General features: G+C 45.7%; 1 protein-coding gene across 1 annotated transcript in view; it reads left to right on the top strand.

The window, feature by feature from the left end:
- Positions 1 to 19,221, top strand: part of LGMN (legumain) — a 45,569-nt gene that overhangs the window by 7,097 nt on the left and 19,251 nt on the right. The window contains exon 2 of the mRNA XM_007055437.4: positions 1,348 to 1,517. Coding sequence (XP_007055499.1) covers positions 1,380 to 1,517 — 138 coding nt within the window. The 5' untranslated portion in view covers positions 1,348 to 1,379. The remainder of the gene's footprint in view (positions 1 to 1,347; positions 1,518 to 19,221) is intronic.

Here is a 19,221-nt window from a genome sequence, read left to right as displayed (position 1 = left end):
CCCGCTCAGGCCCAGGGAGGCGGAGCAGAAGTGAGCTGGGGTGGGGGAGCGTGAGGAGGGCCGCCCGCGCTGCAGCAGGTAACCCGGGGCAAGGGGGGGCGCGTGCAGGGGAACTGCTCCCTGCCCCAGCTCACCTCGGCCTGAGTGGGAAGCCATGGCTTGCTTCTCAGCCCTCCCCAGCTTCCCACTGAACAGCTCATTCACGGGAAGCCGGGGGGGCATGTGGAGAAGCAGAGCAGGGCAGTGGGTTCAGGGGAGGAGGCAGAGCGGAGGTGAGCTGGGGCCGGACGTGGGGTGGGGAGTTGCCGATGGGTGCTCTGCACCCATCAAATTTTCCCCGTGGGTGCTCCAGCCCCGGAGCACCCAGGGAGTCGGTGCTTAAGGCGCCACTTTTGATGTGATCAGTGGGGGGAGCAGCCACTTCCCCTGCTCCCCCCCAGCTACTCTTCCCCACCCCTAGGAGCCAGAGGGACCTGCCAGATGCTTCCTGGGAGCTGCCCCAGATAAGCACTGCTGGGATTCCCCACCTCGCCCCCCCCCGCAGGTGCCTCTGGCTCTTAGGGGTGGGGTGGGCGCAAACACAACGGTGGCCCACGAGACCCTCCTGCCTGGTTCTGGGGGCAGACAGTGGAGGGGGGTGGATGGGGCAGGGGTGGGCAACGACCCCCTCATGGAGTGAGGAGGGAACCCGTTAAGATTTTGGCAGCTCATCACTGTGCATAGGAGCTGTGATGCTGCTTCTTTCTCCATTGTAAAATGAAGTTCTCCAAGCTCCTCTTCCCAAACAGGAAGTGGAATTGAAGTTTGCCTTTTTGGCTGGCACCACCACCAGGGATTGAACTCGGGATTTCCAGAACTGACAGCATAAACTGCTACCTTTTTGACCTAAAGAGCCCATGCTCCTAGCTGGGGCTTGTATACTCAGTAAGGGGGAAGAGGACCTGGAATATACTCAGCAGTGAATTACAGAAGCAGGGACTGAAGAAACCAAATAGAATGAAAAGTGTTATGAAAAGTCTCATGGGTTATTATTTCAGAAGATCTTTATCTGTAAAATGTGGATGATAGTGATACTCATTTCACACATACAGGTCCTAACCAATTTACTAGCTACTGTAGAACAAAATATCCAGGTCTTTTGGCTTCATTTATTTTGGTCCATTTCAGATTCATTTGTATTCCTTTAAAGACTTTTTTTCTAGGTAGTTGTATTTTCACTTCAATGTCAAACTAACAGGAACTGAATCGCACCTGTATTGCAATATGCTGTATTTTTAAAATGCAGAAATTGCTGCTTTGGCTTTATTCTGCCATCTTCTGACCTAGTCTTTCAAATTTATTCCTTAGTTTCTGGAGTTGTGGAGTAAAGAAAGAAGAGAATGATTTTGAAAGCAATTGTATTGCTAGGCTGTATCCTGGGAATCAACACATTTCCTCTCGAGGATCCTGAAGATGGAGGCAAGCACTGGATTGTCATCGTAGCAGGGTCAAATGGCTGGTACAATTACAGACACCAGGTAAGGATGACCTGTCCAATTCATTACGACGTTCTAACAGTTTCATGGAATAGTATACAAATACCAGTCACTGTGCAATGTAGTTTCTTCAAATACCTGTCCCATAAACTTAGTTAGATGCTCAAAATGTCAGAAGTATTTACTGTGGTATGTAACCTATCACTTAAATTAGCTTCTGTACCAGATGACTGGAGGATAGGTAGTGTGACACCAATTTTTAAAAAAGGCTCCAGAAGCAATCCTGGCAATTACAGGCCAGTAAGCCTAACTTCAGCACCAGGCAAGTTAGTTGAAACTATAGTAAAGAACAGAATGATCGGACACAGATAAATATGATCTGTTGGGGAAGAGTCAACATGGCTTTTGTAAAGGGAAATCATATCTCACCAGTCCATTAGAATTCTTTGAGGGCATCAACAAATGTGAACAAGGGTGATCCAGTTGATACAGTGTACTTGGATTTTAAGAAGCCTTACAAGGTCCATCACCAAAGGCTCTAAGCAAAGTAAGCAGTCATGGGATAGGAGAGAAAGTCCTCATGAATCAGTAACTGGTTAAAAGGCAGGAAACAAAGAGTAAAAATAAACGCAGTTTTCAGAATGGAGAGAGGTAAATAGTGGTGATCTCCAGGGATTTTTACTGGGACCAGTACTGTTCAACATATTATAAATGATCTGGAAGAAGGGGTAAACGGTAAGGTGGCAAAATTTGAAGACTATACAAAATTACTTATGATAGTTAAGTTCAAAGCAGATTTTGAAGAGTTACAAAGGGATGTCGCCAAACTAGGTGACTGGGCAATAAAATTGCAGATAAAATTCACTGTAGATAAATGCAAAGTAGCGCACATTGGAAAACATCATCCAGCTATACATACAAAATGATGGGATCTAAATTAGCTGTTATCACTCAAAGATCTTGGTGTCATTGCGGATAGTTCTCTGAAAACATCTGGTCAGGTGAAATGGCAGTCAAAAAAGCTAACAGAATGTTAGCAACCATTAGGAAAGGGTTAGATAATAAGACAGAAAATATCATAATGCCGCTATATAAATACATGGTGTACCCACACTTTGAATACTGCGCACAGTGCTGGTTGCCCCATTTTAAAAAGATATATTGGAAAAGGTACAGAGATGGTCAGCAACAATGATTAAGGGTATGGAATATTTTCCGTATGAGGAGAGATTAAAAAAAGCTGGGACTATTCAACTTGGAAAAAGAGATGACTAAGGGGGAGGGAATATGCTAGAGGTCTATAAAATCATGAATGGTGTAGAGAAACTGAATAAAGAAAGTGTTTGTTTAGTCCTTCACATAACACAAAAACTTGGGGTCATCCAATGAAATAACTAGGCAGCAGGTTTAAAACAAACAAAAGCAGTACTACTTCACACAACGCACAGTCAACCTTTGGAATTTGTTATTGGGGGCTGTTGTGAAGGCCAAAAGAATAACTGGGTTTAAAAAAAAAGCTAGATAAGTTCATGGAGGATAGGTCCATAAATAGCTATTAGCCAAGATTGGCCAGGGATGCAATCCCAGGCTCTGGGTGTCCTTAGCCTCTGAATGCCAGAAGGTGGGTGCTGGGATGACAGGGGCTCGATCATGAGATAATTGCCCTGTTCTGTTCATTCAGTCTGAAGCACCTGGCACTGGCCACTATCAGAAGACAGGATACTGGGCTAGATGATCCATTGGTCTGACCCAGGATGGCCATTCTTATGTTCCTATGTAAATTTTGAATTAGTCTGGGCATGAACAACTTTCTCCTATCATCTCCTCTCAGTTTCAGATTAACAGGTGTTTCCTTTTGTCATATTTAATTTGGAATGTTTTTTCTGAAACTAAGTGAATTACATAAATAAACTTTAGTAATCTAAAAGCCAATCTCCACTTGATCTTTCCCTTTATCATTCTAACCCTCCAACACCTTTCCACTGTTCCTTTTACTCTTTTTTTAAATTATTATTTTCTTGCTCAGCCCTCTTCTTTCTTGACTTGACAAGCCAGAATAGCATCATCCTCTTTAAAAAATAAATAAAGGCCAGAGAAGGCCATTATCATCATCTTGTCTGATGTCCAGCTAGCAGGTCATAGAATTACATTTGGTCATTACTGCATCAAATTGTGATGATTGAACTAGAGCAGGTTTTTCTGAAAGCAATTCTGTATGCTCTTGTCCATTATGTTCCCTCGACTCTCACTTCCAACTATTTGGCAACTTTCCCCTCTGTCTCTCTCTTCTTCCCCCTTTATATCCCTACCAGTAAAACATTCAGTTAAATCTCCCACTGTATAGGTGTCCTGTTCAAGTACCTAGTCCTAGGACATCTAAGCTTAAGGGTTTTGGAGGCTTGCTTTAAGATATGTTTTGAGGTTCTGTTGCTGCATAATAACTTCACCAGCTCCCTTACACACAACACTCTGGTGGGAGAACACTCATTTAAAAAGACTGAGGTAGGAATAACATTGTATTTAAAATCTTTAGGAAAAGTTGTTCCTGTGCAAGCTCAGTAGCAGCTTTTAAAAGATGGCGATTGTTATTCAAATGGTAGGGGTTTTTTTTGGAGGCTTAAAAATGCTGCTTTTTTTTTTTTTTTTTAATCAGTGGACCCAAGTTCCCTGTAAGCTGTGTGGCAGCACAGCAACCTATTTAGTGCCATGCAGGCACTTAGGGAACACGCCCGGGGACCTGCCGGTCCCATCACTTTCTAAGTGTATATCTTGGGAATCTTGTTGTTTTAATCAACATGAAATGTAGAAAGCAGAAAATTATCTTTCCATTTAAAAAAAAAAAATTCTGTTAAGGTTAAGAATCAAAACAGCAAACCTTTACAATTTCACAGCTTACAAATACTTATGGGAGACCTTCTTTATAATAGAATTGGTCTAGCCAACACACAGTAAAACCTGCTCTAATATCACCATGAGACCCCAATCAAAACCAGATGCCCAGTAGGTCTAACCTTTAACTAAAGGTGGAACAAAATAGTACTTTGGACTACTATCACACCTTCCATCTCAGAGCATGACAAATATTGTTTATGACTCACAACATACCTTTGAGGTAAGTATTTGTTCCCCAGTTTCCAGATATAAACTGCAGTATAGTGAAGGTTAAATGATTTGGCCAAGTCACGTGCTAGAGCCAGGAATAGAACTCAGGTCTGGACTCCCCATCCCATGCTTCCTCTTTCTAGAAATCCTTGAAACTACTTTAAAGTGCTCACATATGACACTTAGTTGCTTGGTGGAGATAAAAAAGGGAATTCTAGAGCCATCCAGGAATGAGCTCAAAATTATTCCAGGGGAGAGTGTATTGAAGATAGTGTTGTGACAGACTATAATTGCAGTTAGAATTTTTATCCTATTGACAGTAATTAATTCAGCTAGATATTAAATCTTTTAAACCAACCCATTGCTCATTTGTCAACTTTGTGTAACTTGATTGCTATTTCTGGCAGAGAAAATGAAGAGGATTACATCACATCTTGTACCTTTTAATAAAATATTTTCCCACACACAGTCCAGTCTGTGCAAATTAAATTACAAAATATGAATTGTCCTCAGCAGTATCTCTGTTACTCAGCTTGTCTGCTTTCATTGCCTCACTGAATGTTATTCTTGGAAAGCTTACGGTTTACTTCAGTTGTTGTTAACTCAGTAAAGTATGATCAGCCACAGCTTTTTACTTTGTCAAGTAAGAGTCCTTCTCCTTCCCTCCCCTCCCTCCCTCCGTGTTTAACAGCTCAGGTGTCTGAGGCAGACAGTCCGTTTACGCTTCATCCAAGGTGCAAATTTCAAGTAATAGCATGCAAAATGTATATCTATATACAGCACCACTGAAATGCATCTTGTAGCCACCTGCAGCAACTCCACCCTAGTAACTTATTAATGCACAACATGCTACAGAACAGTGGAGGTCTTTTGCAGGAGGAAGGAACATTTTGATCAACAACGCTGAAGCTAACCCTCCTCTTATATAAAGTACCATGGGATTTTTGATATCCATGCTGAATGGATGAGACCTCACCTTTTAAAATATTATGTGAGATTTCATACACAAAATACTTCAGGGAACTCAATTTCCATACTGTAACTTGTAAGGATGGAGGATTGAGTCATCCATGATAGGATATGTACCTATAGTTTCAAGTAATCTAAGGCCTTCTGTGTACTTGAGATTCAGCCACAGTGGCCAGCAAATGGTGTCACTGCACTGGTGCAACCCCAACTGTAAGTAAGGCAAGTGCAAATTGTTGTTTTCCTTATCTACACTGGGGATTTGCACCTTGAAGCTACAGTTTCTGGACATGATGGCTGAATTGGAACTAGTTCCAAATAAAGCCAAGACCTAAGTTATTCATTTATTTTCATCTTTCATAAACAGATCATCTTGGCACCTTGACATTTTTATAAAACATACACAACCCAAAGTAATGAGCTTGTCCTTGCTGCAAAGTTAACTTGAGTCCCTCTACACAGAAAACCCCTTAACTCAGGAGTGGTGGTGTTTTTAACTCAAGGTAGTTGGCCTGTCAGGGAGTATAGAGTAAACCTTGAGTTAGCACAATTCAGCAGCTGCTAATGTGACTACTCTGCAATCCTCTAATGCCTTCCACAATTCTCCGCGGGTGCCCAAAAAGGACAGACAAGTTCTCTACAATTCACTGGGAAAAGTATTCAGAGAGTTGCTCAATTTATAGCATTTGCAAAAAACCCAGGGTTATTAGTATTAGTGCCACACATGTGAGTGCATCTTGTGTTGTGCAGTGTGACTGCTCTTGCCCAAGCTAGGCTGTCAGTTAACGGCTGTGAAGACCTACCCAGTAAAACAAACATAAAGTTGGCCTCACAACAACCCGTCACCATATAATCTACCAGAGTATAAACAAATAAAGAGCATGAACCAATCTCTGTGAAGATACCCAGACATTATATCATCCCTCCCCAGAAGTCTAGGGAAATAGGTTTTGCAGGACACCCTGAAAGTCAATAGATACAGGGCAGATCTATACTTAAAACACTGCATCAGCTCAGCTGCATCACTATAGTGCTTTAGTAAAGACAGTTCTCCCCTTGGCGTAGTTAATCCACCTCCCCGAGAGGCAGTAGCTATGTTGACAGGAATAGCCCCGTCTACATCAGTGGTTTTCAATTTTTTTTTTCTGGTGACCCAGTTGAAGAAAATTGTTGATGCCTGCGACCCAACGGAGCTGGGGATGAGGGCTGTGGGGTGAGGCTGGGAATGAGGGGTTCAGGGTGTGGGAGGGGGCTCTGGGCTGGGGCAGAGGGTTGGTCTGTGGGAGGGGGTCAGGGCTGTGGGCTGGGCATGCAGGCTCTGGGGTGGGGCCAGGGATGAGGGGTTTCGGATGCAGGAAGGGGCTCTGGGTTGGGGGGGGCTAAGGGCTGAGGCAGGGGATTGGGGCATGGGGTTACCTCAGGAGGCTCCTGCTCAGCAGCTAGGGTGCTAAGGCAGGCTTCCTGCCTGTCCTGGCATTGTGGAGCGTGCCGCACCCCAGAAGCCGCCAGCAGCAGGTCCGGCTTCTAGGCAGAGGCGCACAAGCGGTCCATGTGGCTCTCGCCTGCAGACACCACCACCCCAGCTCCCACTGGCCGGGAACCAGCCAATGGGAGTGCCGAACCAGTGCTCGGGGTGAGGGCAGCACATGGAGCCCTGTGGCCTCCCCGCCTAGGAGCCAGACATCTGCTGGCTGCTTCCAGGGCACAATGCAGTGTCTGAACAAGTAGGGACTAGCCTGCCTTAGCCGGGCAGCACCGCCGCCGGGACTTTTAATGGCCCGGTCAGAGGTGCTGACCAGAGCCGCCGCAACCCAGTACCTTACATTCAGCTTGCAGTTTGAAAACCACTGCTATAAGAGGTGGCAATAGAATCTGAGGTCTTTATCTCTGGGAATGCAGCTGAAGAAAATTAAGTGAAATCCTCCTCCAGGAAAATTCAAATGCTGAAGACAAAAATAAATGTACATAAAATATCTGAAATCTGTTATCTTAGAATTTGCTAAAAAAACCAGTTTTACACTTTTCCTCTACCATGCTTTCCAGCCACTGTTTGCCATTTAAGTCGGAAAAGATATACATTTAGTAACATTCCCCTAACATGCCAGATAGAAAAGCTTTTACTGTATTAGGATCCCTACTGTAGACAGCTAGTTTTGCTGCTGGTTCCATTTTCAGCACCCTGTCATCTAACTTACTAGGAGCAAGTCTAATGGATGTGGTTACGAACGCTGTAATGGTAGCCTTGTCTACACTAGCGCTTCCAACATTATTAACACTTACAATTAAACCAACGTTAGCAACTGGGAAATCCTTCAAGAGTGTCCGTAATACAGATCAGGCTATTGAACCAGTGGAGCACAATTAGGGAGGCTAATGAAACGACAGCAGGTATTTTTAGAAATAGTTGACATTTTTAATATATATCTGGTATAAGAATACTTCACTATCAGAGATGTTATAGCGTCTCATTTATTACTTCAGATCACTGCACTGTTCCTTTAACAGGACACAAACCTAAAAATTTAGTGTAGTGAAGCGAGCAATTCTTGAGAGATTTTGCAGAAAAAACACACAGCCCCATACCAACACTAATGAAATATTACAGGCATGAAAGAAGATGGGGGGCATGCTGTATTTAGGGATTTTCTCACATACTGGAGGAGAGTCTAAAGCTTCCACTTATAAAGTGTTTTTGGTTTCCATCTCCACGATGAAGCAGCAGCCATAGTGGACCCCATACACTATTAGCCATAGTAGCTCCAGCCAGCCATCCTAGCACAAAGGTGGGAACTCCATCCCTCCTTATGCCCTATACAGCTGATTTTGACTTTCAAGTTTAAAGGAGACCATTTAAAAGCTATTGTAGTTAAACATGAACAGGGTAAGATCAGGTCTGCATTAGAAACTTTGCCAGTATGCGCTGCATCTACCAGCTTCTATACAAGGAGCCTTTTACTGGTATAGCATATTGGCAAAGTGCTCCTATTGTGGATGCAGATTGCTGGCAAAGCTGTATAGTAAAACCACTCACCATGAACAAAACAAGCTGTATGGGTAAAATGAAGTTTTGTCCATATTTCTGTGCCTATATGAGGGGCTTTTACCAGCACAGCTATCCCAGTCAGGATCCAATGCCCCAAGCTGACACAGCTGTGCCAGCAAAAGCACCTAGTGTAAACCTGGCCATAGTAATATCAGCAGGGGTATGTGCAGAAACTTAACTTTGACCCCTTTTGGGGTGGAGGGTGCGTTTTCTGTTCCTTCCCCTCGTCCCAGTCTTGGGAGGAGCCCACTTGTCCTGTCCCCCTGGCAGGAACTCGCTCACGTTGACATTCAGAGCACTGGGCAGAAATCACATTATGTCAACACTCACCGTTGGCCTTTGCAATGCTTAGTCTTAATTAAAACAGTCGGATTCCCCTGGTCCGCATCAGTTCTAAGTCAGCTGCCAACGCTGGCCGAGGTAGAACACCTCCTCCCCACATCTCCATGGAGTGGGAGAGGCAAGTGACCCTGTCACAGCTGGGGTGATCCACAGGAAGGGCCCAGCTCATGTCCAGAGGAGTCGCCGCCCCCCCGGGAGAGGGCGGTGCCTTATCCAGCCGTGGCTTGCGCCCAACCCTGCTTTGCGCCTCGGGCCTCCCCTGGCCTCGGCAGGAGCTCCGGCTTCCCTCCCACCCCCCTGCCCTGGCCCAGCAGGAGCTCGCTCTTCCTTCCCCCGCCACCACAGCCTCAGGGCCGAGAGAAGCTCACTCTCCTACCCCCGCCCCCCACCACTGCGGCCCCAGGGCTGGAGGAGTTTTGTGCCCCCAACAATTATTGGGGGGGCCTGTGCCACTGCTTTCCCCCCTCCACTTGCACATGCCCCTGAATGTCACTTAGGAATGTGATTTTTTGAGATTTCTAAACTTCCAAAAGTCCTATTCTAGATGCAGTTATATTGGCATGAATGCTTATTTTGCTTGCCAAACTGATCTAAGCTATATCTGCAAAAGCACTCTGTTGCCACTATAAGCTGCACCAGTGCTAGCAGGCCTTTTTATCTGTATAGCCATCCTGACAAGCCTTTTCAAATATAGACCTGGCCATGGGCGGCGGGTATCGCAGACGGGGGAGGCCATGCCTCCTCAAACAGCCTAGCGTGGCCCTGCCCATGTTCCACCAGACCCCCTCCTGCCTGCTGCTCCCTTCTGTGGCCGAGAGGCTGGGGCAGGCAGGCAGGCTGGGGGCAGTGGTGCGCAAGACCCTGCCACGCCATGTCCCCCATCCTCCCGCCACTGGGACCACGCTGGGGCCGGGGGAGCTCCGGCCGTGCTGCCCGCCCAGTGCTGGGGCCAGGGGCACTCCAGCCACACCGCTCGCCTGCCCAGTGCTGGGGCGCGTGGTGGGGCAGTGTGCTCCGGGCTCTGGCGGGGGAGCAGAAGGGGGGGAAGGGCCAGGGACTAGCCTCCCCCTAGGGCGCGTTCACCCCGCCGCCCATGGACTTGGCCAAAATAATTAGCCCAGTGGTCCCCAACCTTTCTGTGGGAATAGCACATTCCTATTCCCAGAAGACTGGCGGGCGCCAGACCCCCCCGCCGCTGAAATGCTGCCAAGAAGCGACAGCGACAAAAAGCGCCGCCACCAAAATGCTGCCGAAAAACGGCCACACTTCTCAGCGGCATTTCAGCTGCCGGTTCTCCGGTGGCCGCGCTCGGCGGTGGTGGCATGTCCTGTGGGTGCACACAACTGACCTGGCGGGTGTCATTGCGCCCGCAGGCACCGCGTTGGGGCACCGTGAACTAGCCACTTTTGAAAGTCTTGGTTATGCATTCCTTCTAGTTCCATTCTTTATGCAAATGCAGCTGAGGAAGAAATGAGGAAACCTAAAAGCTTAAGGTGCAGTGGAGAAACCCCAACCTCCTTCCAGGCTACACAACATGACAGCAGTTTCTCTCTGAACAATGAGTAAACAAGTGAATTCAGTTGTCATTAAGAAGAATGTCTCCCACAGTTTTTAAAAAGTGCCTTAACTCCTACTGAGACTATGTCTACACTGCACAGTTAACCCAGAATTTTGGGGCCTAGATCAGCCTCACCCAGGTGTGAGCATCACCACTGGAAACCATAGCTGAATTACTGTGTCCTCAGTGTTTATGCAGTCACCCGTGTGCTAGCAAAAGGTTCTAAAGTAGACTTGGTCTTTGGGAGCCCAAAATGAGATGCTTTAAACTTAAAAAGAAAAGGAGTACTTGTGGCACTTTAGAGACTAACCAATTTATTTGAGTATAAGCTTTCGTGAGCTACAGCTCACTTCATCGGATGCATTCTTTTTGCAAATACAGACTAACATGGCTGCTACTCTGAAACCTGTCTTTAAACTTAAAGTGATCTGATTTTGAGAGACTGGATACTTATGAATATCAGACTCCTTTAAAGTATGTTTGGGCACCCAAAAAAATCACTACTGATTTGAAAACTTAAGGTCTATTTTAGACAAAAATGGATGTTGCTTAACAGTTTTGTGAAAGATCTGATTGGCATCTTATTCACAAAGGATTTAGTCATCCTTTTTGTGGTGACTGAGAAATCTCCGAAGAGTTGGTCAGTGATTTACGTATACCTTTATTTTGGGCCGCATCTAAGGGTATACCTATATGAAATATTTTTCCAGTTATACCAGTGTAATTATACCAGTATCTCTCTCCTTATTCTGGAATAAGTGTGGCTTTTTTGGCATAGCTTGAACTGCTTCCAAAGTTTCAGAGTAACAGCTGTGTTAGTCTGTATTCGCAAAAAGAAAAGGAGTACTTGTGGCACCTTAGAGACTAACCAATTTATTTGAGCATAAGCTTTCGTGAGCTACAGCTCACTTCATCGGATGCATACTGTGGAAAGTGTAGAAGACCTTTTTATACACACAAAGCATGAAAAAATACCTCCCCCGACCCCACTCTCCTGCTGGTAATAGCTTATCTAAAGTGATCACTCTCCTTACAATGTGTATGATAATCAAGGTGGGCCATTTCCAGCACAAATCCAGGGTTTAACAAGAACGTTTTTTTTTGGGGGGGGGGGGGGGAAGAGGGTAGGAAAAAACAAGGGGAAATAGGCTTGAATAGAGACTGGGAGTGGCTAAGTCATTATGCAAGGTAACCTAAGTTAATTGTATCCAATTTGCAAATGAATTCCAATTCAGTCTCTCGCTGGAGTCTGGATTTGAAGTTTTTTTGTTGTAATATCGCAACTTTCATGTCTGTAATCGCGTGACCAGAGAGATTGAAGTGTTCTCCGACTGGTTTATGAATGTTATAGTTCTTGACATCTGATTTGTGTCCATTTATTCTTTTACGTAGAGACTGTCCAGTTTGACCAATGCACATGGCAGAGGGGCATTGCTGGCACATGATGGCATATATCACATTGGTGGATGTGCAGGTGAACGAGCCTCTGATAGTGTGGCTGATGTTATTAGGCCCTGTGATGGTGTCCCCTGAATAGATATGTTGGCACAGTTGGCAACGGGCTTTGTTGCAAGGATAGGTTCCTGGGTTAGTGGTTCTGTTGTGTGGTATGTAGTTGCTGGTGAGTATTTGCTTCAGGTTGGGGGGCTGTCTGTAGGCAAGGACTGGCCTGTCTCCCAAGATTTGTGAGAGTGTTGGGTCATCCTTGAGGATAGGTTGTAGATCCTTAATAATGCGTTGGAGGGGTTTTAGTTGGGGGCTGAAGGTGACGGCTAGTGGCGTTCTGTTATTTTCTTTGTTAGGCCTGTCCTGTAATAGGTGACTTCTGGGTACTCTTCTGGCTCTATCAATCTGTTTCTTCACTTCCGCAGGTGGGTATTGTAGTTGTAAGAATGCTTGATAGAGATCTTGTAGGTGTGTGTCTCTGTCTGAGGGGTTGGAGCAAATGCGGTTGTATCGCAGAGCTTGGCTGTAGACAATGGATCGTGTGGTGTGGTCAGGGTGAAAGCTGGAGGCATGTAGGCAGGAATAGCGGTCAGTAGGTTTCCGGTATAGGGTGGTGTTTATGTGACCATCGCTTATTAGCACTGTAGTGTCCAGGAAGTGGATCTCTTGTGTGGACTGGACCAGGCTGAGGTTGATGGTGGGATGGAAATTGTTGAAATCATGGTGGAATTCCTCAAGGGCTTCTTTTCCATGGGTCCAGATGATGAAGATGTCATCAATATAGCGCAAGTAGAGTAGGGGCGTTAGGGGACGAGAGCTGAGGAAGCGTTGTTCTAAGTCAGCTATACAAATGTTGGCATACTGTGGGGCCATGCGGGTACCCATAGCAGTGCCGCTGATTTGAAGGTATACATTGTCCCCAAATGTAAAATAGTTATGGGTAAGGACAAAGTCACAAAGTTCAGCCACCAGGTTAGCCGTGACATTATCGGGGATAGTGTTCTTGACGGCTTGTAGTCCATCTTTGTGTGGAATGTTGGTGTAGAGGGCTTCTACATCCATAGTGGCCAGGATGGTGTTATCAGGAAGATCACCGATGGATTGTAGTTTCCTCAGGAAGTCAGTGGTGTCTCGAAGGTAGCTGGGAGTGCTGGTAGCATAGGGCCTGAGGAGGGAGTCTACATAGCCAGACAATCCTGCTGTCAGGGTGCCAATGCCTGAGATGATGGGGCCCCCAGGATTTCCAGGTTTATGGATCTTGGGTAGTAGATAGAATATCCAGGTCGGGGTTCCAGGGATGTGTCTGTGCAGATTTGATCTTGTGCTTTTTCAGGGAGTTTCTTGAGCAAATGCTGTAGTTTCTTTTGGTAACCCTCAGTGGGATCAGAGGGTAATGGCTTGTAGAAAGTGGTGTTGGAGAGCTGCCGAGCAGCCTCGTGTTCATATTCCAACCTATTCATGATGACAACAGCACCTCCTTTGTCAGCCTTTTTGATTATGATGTCAGAGGTGTTTCTGAGGCTGTGGATGGGAAAACCTGGATTTGTGCTGGAAATGGCCCAACTTGATTATCATACACATTGTAAGGAGAGTGATCACTTTAGATAAGCTATTACCAGCAGGAGAGTGGGGTGGGGGGGAGGTATTTTTTCATGCTTTGTGTGTATAAAAAGATCTTCTACACTTTCCACAGTATGCATCTGATGAAGTGAGCTGTCGCTCACGAAAGCTTATGCTCAAATAAATTGGTTAGTCTCTAAGGTGCCACAAGTACTCCTTTTCTTTTTGCTTGCAAAGTGACAGACTAAACCGGAAAAAGACCTCCTTTTACCAGAATAAAAGTAACCACATGGGGAGTTGTGGTGGTATGAGTGGTTTAAATTCACACCCTATCTTGTGTGGGTGTAACTTCCCCATGTAGATAAGCCCTAAATGTACAGAGAGAGAAGGTGACAATGGTTAGGAAGCTGCATCAATTAGATAATTTTATTGAAAAGAGCGAGTGTTTTGTACTTGAGGTTTTACAGTGTTAACACCTGAATGGTTGGTATCACCCCTTATCTCCACTGCAGTAAATGAGTCCTGTGGGGAAAAAAAAGATTTAGAGTGTATTGGAAAGGACATTGATGAGAAAATGAGTTGCTCTAGTCTGCTTTGAATGTACATATAATTAAAAAAACCTACCGAAACAAACACTGCACACACAATCCCCCCTCCCCCCCGCCGTCCCTGGGGGTAGGGGAGAGGGTGAGAGAACAAATGACTCACAGGACAGATGTTCGTCACATTGCTTAAGGCACGACTGAAAGACCTTCAGATACTTCAATGATGAGGACTGTTTAAGAACAGATATAGAACAGAATAATGTGAAAAGTACTTCCAGACAGCAAATGCAAGAAATGTAAAATGATAAAATGTGGTGCTAACACCAGAGGAAGTAAAACAATCACGCAAACAACAAACATCGCTATGAGAACAGTGTAGGAGGATGTGTTTGGGAAGATAAGTAATGGAAATGAGATTTTTAGACATATCAAGCAGCAGCAATGGCACCAAAGTGCGGAGGAGGAGGTTGAAAAGTTCAGAGAAAAGATGCTGAAGCAATGCTGGGGGTGGGAGGAGGAGAAAGGGCCACAGTATGGAGGAGGGTATAACAGCAGCAACAAGTGGCAAGTAATTTAGCTGAGGCTGGTTGCCCTGTCTAGATTAAAATGATGTAAAGCCTAACCTACAGAACCTTTTACCAGCATAGCTATGTCAGTTAGGAGTGGTGGTGGTGGTGGTGTTTTTTTTTTTTTAACCGATATAGCTATACCAGTAACAGCTGTAGCCTAAATACAATTATACAGGTATACCTGTGTTTATACTGGCATAGCTTATGCCAGTTCCCCAACCTGGCATAAACTATACCATTATAAACACAGTTTCTCTGATATAACTGCATCCACATGATAAGGTTTTGATGGTTTAACTATACAGGTAAAGCCTAATGTAGACAAGACTTAAGACAGAATATGCAAATCCTCACTTTTTGCATTTTAAATGTCTCCCAATATATCCTCTCTCTTCTTCAACTGGTCTCTATTACAATTAGTAGCAGTAGTACGGGGGGGGCACCTGGAGGCCTGCTGAGGTGCTATTTGTGCCTAATGCTTTGCAATCACAGGGTAAAAAGATGTTTCCCCACCCCAAAAAGTTCTACCATCTAATTAAGTCAAGATGTAATAAATGAGTGTTACACGCAATAGGGAAAAGGAGAAGACAAAGGAAACTCCAACAAACCTGTTTACAAAGGCTAGTTATGTACACAGCTGAATGGTTCTGAGTTGGTTAATATTTGTACATCAGACGTTTTTATTGTCCATCTATTTGGAGCTTGTTTTTACAGGGAAATGTACTATAATTATACCACTATAGTTATACTGGTATAACTCCTAGTGCAGACACACTTATTCCAAAATAAGAGTGCCTTTCTCTAGTTTAGTTTATGTCAGTATTGTGTAATTTAGTTATACTGGTATGGTTATGCTGATAGGTTTCCCTGTGTAGCTAAGCCCATAGCCATTTACTGTAGGCACCACAGAAGAAGTAGATCTTTGGGAAGGATTTCAAGGTTAGAAGAGTGACTGTACAGATTAGTGCTTTCCAGTTCTCTTTTTCCCTAGCAAACCTCACAAACGTCTGCTTCATATCTTACGTTTTTACACTGCTCTCTCCTATTCTTGTCTATTGTCAAGATCTGTATTTAACGTAAGCAGTTTGGGGTAGGGACTGGTGAAGTGCCATGCAGATGTCAATGTTGAAATATAAATATTTAAGTTTACAGAGCTGGATGGAAGAAAATCTCGTCTGATGTAATAGGAAATATAACTCCTTTAGTAAGGATGGGTAGATTTCCAAAGTAAATCATGTGACGAGATTGTGCTACAGCAGATTTTTTTTTTTTTTTTTTTTTTAAAGGAACGTACCTCATCTTTTCCTGGAATCTTCCTCAATTACCACCCCATCTCTATGTCAGACTCTGAAGACAGGGCTTTTCCTATATTATTAACATTTCACTAATTTAACTAAATTTGATCTAATTAAACCAGGTCAAGCCCCTAATGTGGACACTCCTAAACCAGTTTAACCTTTGCTTAGCATATGCTAATAAATTACTGATTTAAACTAAGCCAATGTAAGTGAGGTTTAATCACGTTTCAGTGTCTACATCAGGAGTTCTCTCTGGTTTAATTGGATTGATTTAATTAAACATGTGCAACTTTTCTAATGTTGACTAGATCAGGGGTGGGCAAACTATGGCCCGTGGGCTGGAACCAGCCCGCCAGCCATTTTAATCCGGCCCTCAAGCTCCTGCTAGGGTCTGGGGATTGCCCCACTCCGACGCTCCAGTTGGGGAGTAGGGTCGGGGGCCGCTCCATGCGGCTCCCGGAAGCAGCGGCATGGCCCCCCTCTGGCTCCTGTGTGTAGGGGCAGCCAGAGTGCTCCACTCTGCATGCTGCCCCCGCCCCAAGTGCCACCCCCGTAGCTCCCATTGGCCGCAAACCGCAGCCAATGGGAACTACAGGGGCAGTGCCTGCAGACTGGGCAACATGCAAGGCTGCCTGGCTGCGCCTCGCATAAGAGCTGGAGAAGGGACTTCTGGGAGCTGCTTCCGGGAGCCCCTTGAGGTAAGCGCTGCTCGGAGTCTGCCCCCCTGAGCCTCTCCCCATGCACCAACACCCTGCCCCAGCCCTGATCCCCCTCCCGCCCTCCAAACCCCTCGGCCCCAGCCCGGAGCACCCTCCTGCACCCCAAACCTCTCATCCCCAGCCCTACCCCAGAGCCTGCGCCCCAAGCCAGAGGCCTCACCCCCACACACCCCAACCCTGTGCCCCAGCCCTGAGCCCCCTCCCACCCTCCAAACCACTTGGTCCCAGCCCGGAGCACCCTCCTGCACCCCAAAACCTTCATCCCCAGCCCCACTCCAGAGCTCGTACCCCCTGCCCCAGTCATGATCCCCCTTCCGCCTTCCAAACCCCTCGGTTCCAGCCTGGAGCACCCTCCTACACCCCAAACTCCTCATCCATAGCCCCACCCCAGAGCCCACACCCCCAGCTGGAATCCTCACTCCTCTCCCCCCTGCACTCCACCTTCCTGCCCCAGCCTGGAGCCCCCTCCCGCACCCTGAACTCTTCAGTTCTGGCCCCACCCCGGAGACTGCACCTGCAACCAGAGCCATCCCCCCCCCCCCCACCCCAACCACAATTTTGTGAGCATTCATGGCCTGCCATACAATTTCTATTCCCAGATGTGGCCCTCGGGCCAAAAAGTTTGCTCACCCATGGAGTAGATCATAGGAAGGGGTTAGAATTAAAAACAAACAAAGAAAAAAGCAAACCCCACCACCACACACAGCATAACCTGAAAGAAAACCTCTCTTGGTGTAATGCTATTTGAAGTTCCACTGAAATGTTGAAAAATGCATTTCTGGAAAATTTCTTAGTTATCTAGGGGTAGAGGAGAATTATTTTGTCCGTAGACAATTAAATCATCAACGGATTGTAGAACTAAAATAATTCGTTCGTGAGGGAAGTTTCTAAAACAAAATATTAGCGCTTTCCTCGTGGAGACATGTATTTTTTATATAAGATCACTTTAATGTACATTTTTCAGAGTAACAGCCGTGTTAGTCTGTATTCGTAAAAAGAAAAGGAGTACTTGTGGCACCTTAGAGACTAACCAGTTTATTTGAGCATGAGCTTTCGTGAGCTACAGCTCACTTCATCGGATGCATCTGATGAAGTGAGCTGTAGCTCACGAAAGCTCATGCTCAAATAAACTGGTTAGTCTCTAAGGTGCCACAAGTACTCCTTTTCTTTTTTTTAATGTACATTGTAATTTCTGTTATAAAAAAGAGATTTAACTATAGCAGTAGTGTATCTCTTTAAAGAAAATCTGCACATTCATATCCTGTTTATAATAAGGGCAAGAGTTTGATTAGAAATTCTGTAGTTTAGCTTTTCACACAACTTGTGTTTACATACCCTTAAGATACTTAGGGTTATTCCACAAGGAATGTAATTAGGCGCGGGAGAATTTGTCCTAGCTCAAAACTGACCAAGTTAATTTTTCAGATGTCAGACCGCATAAATCATAACTTTTTAGGCCAAGCATAAGTCATCTAAGGCCTAATCCAGAGCTCATTGCAGTCAAGGGGAGTCGTCTTCTCCACTGGACTTTGGATCAGGCCTTCAGTGCATGGGATTTTAGTTTAGATTTCTTTGCAGAAGGCATTATGTTCCCAGTAACCTTTCAGTGACGTCTATTATGCATAAGAAAACTCTACAAAAACATTCATATAATGAATGGCTTTTTTCCCCCCAATCAGGACTTGGAGCAAATTGGATTTTAATTGTACAGAGATGGGTACTAATACTGTCAGTAACCATTTCTGTGCTATAATCTAATTGCTCCAAGCCCTGATTGGAAAAAAATTATTTGCATTACCATAGCAGGCATGAGTCCTGGTAATGGACCAGAAGGACTGTGTTGTGCTAGGCCAGCGTTACTCAAATGCGGCCACCGTGGCCACATGCCGCCACCAGGGGCTTTTCTTGCCGTCACAGCCTTCTGGGCTGCGATGTGGGGAGTGCAGAATAGAGCCCTCTCCCACTCCCTGTTGCTCCTGGATGCTGGGACCAGCAGCAGGGGTTGGGCCCTGCCCCCGTCTGGAGTCACCTGGGGCACAACGCTGGAGGAGCAGGCAGCCAGAGAGTTCCCCACCTTCCCATGGGTAGTGGGGCTCAGGCTTTGGGCTTCAGCCTGGGATGGCGGAGCAGCAAGCTCTGTCTGTGGGGCTTCAGGCTCCAGCCCTGGGCTCTGGCAGGCCCCAGGCTCCAGCCACATGGCTTCAGGCTCTGTCCCTGGACCCCATCCTCCGGGCCGCGGGGCTTTGGGAAGTGGCCACAGGGCTTCAGTCTCCAGGCCCCCACTGCCTCCCCAGCCCCATCTCCCCTGGCCCCCCACTGTCTCCCCCAACCCTCCATACATGGCTTAATTTGCCAGGACTGTTTAAGTCTACTGTGAAAAGTGATACCAGTATATTTGTTAATATCACTTTTCACAACAGACTTACTAGGTAACAATAAATAAATTACAATGATTTGGATGTGTATATGTGCATATTTATTTGATTATCCTAAAGCTAATCAAGTATTTTAGGAAAAAGTGAGAGAGTGGCCATCAGCAAGAGTTGGTGGCCCCACTCTGAGGCCACCAAAAAATTTGTCCTGTGTTAGGCGATGTAC

This window comes from Chelonia mydas, chromosome 6 (genome assembly GCF_015237465.2).
Source record: "Chelonia mydas isolate rCheMyd1 chromosome 6, rCheMyd1.pri.v2, whole genome shotgun sequence".
In the NCBI taxonomy this organism is placed as follows: Eukaryota; Metazoa; Chordata; order Testudines; family Cheloniidae; genus Chelonia; species Chelonia mydas.
The sequence above is the reverse complement of the archived record's forward strand: the minus strand, read 5'-3'. Positions and strand labels throughout refer to the sequence as shown.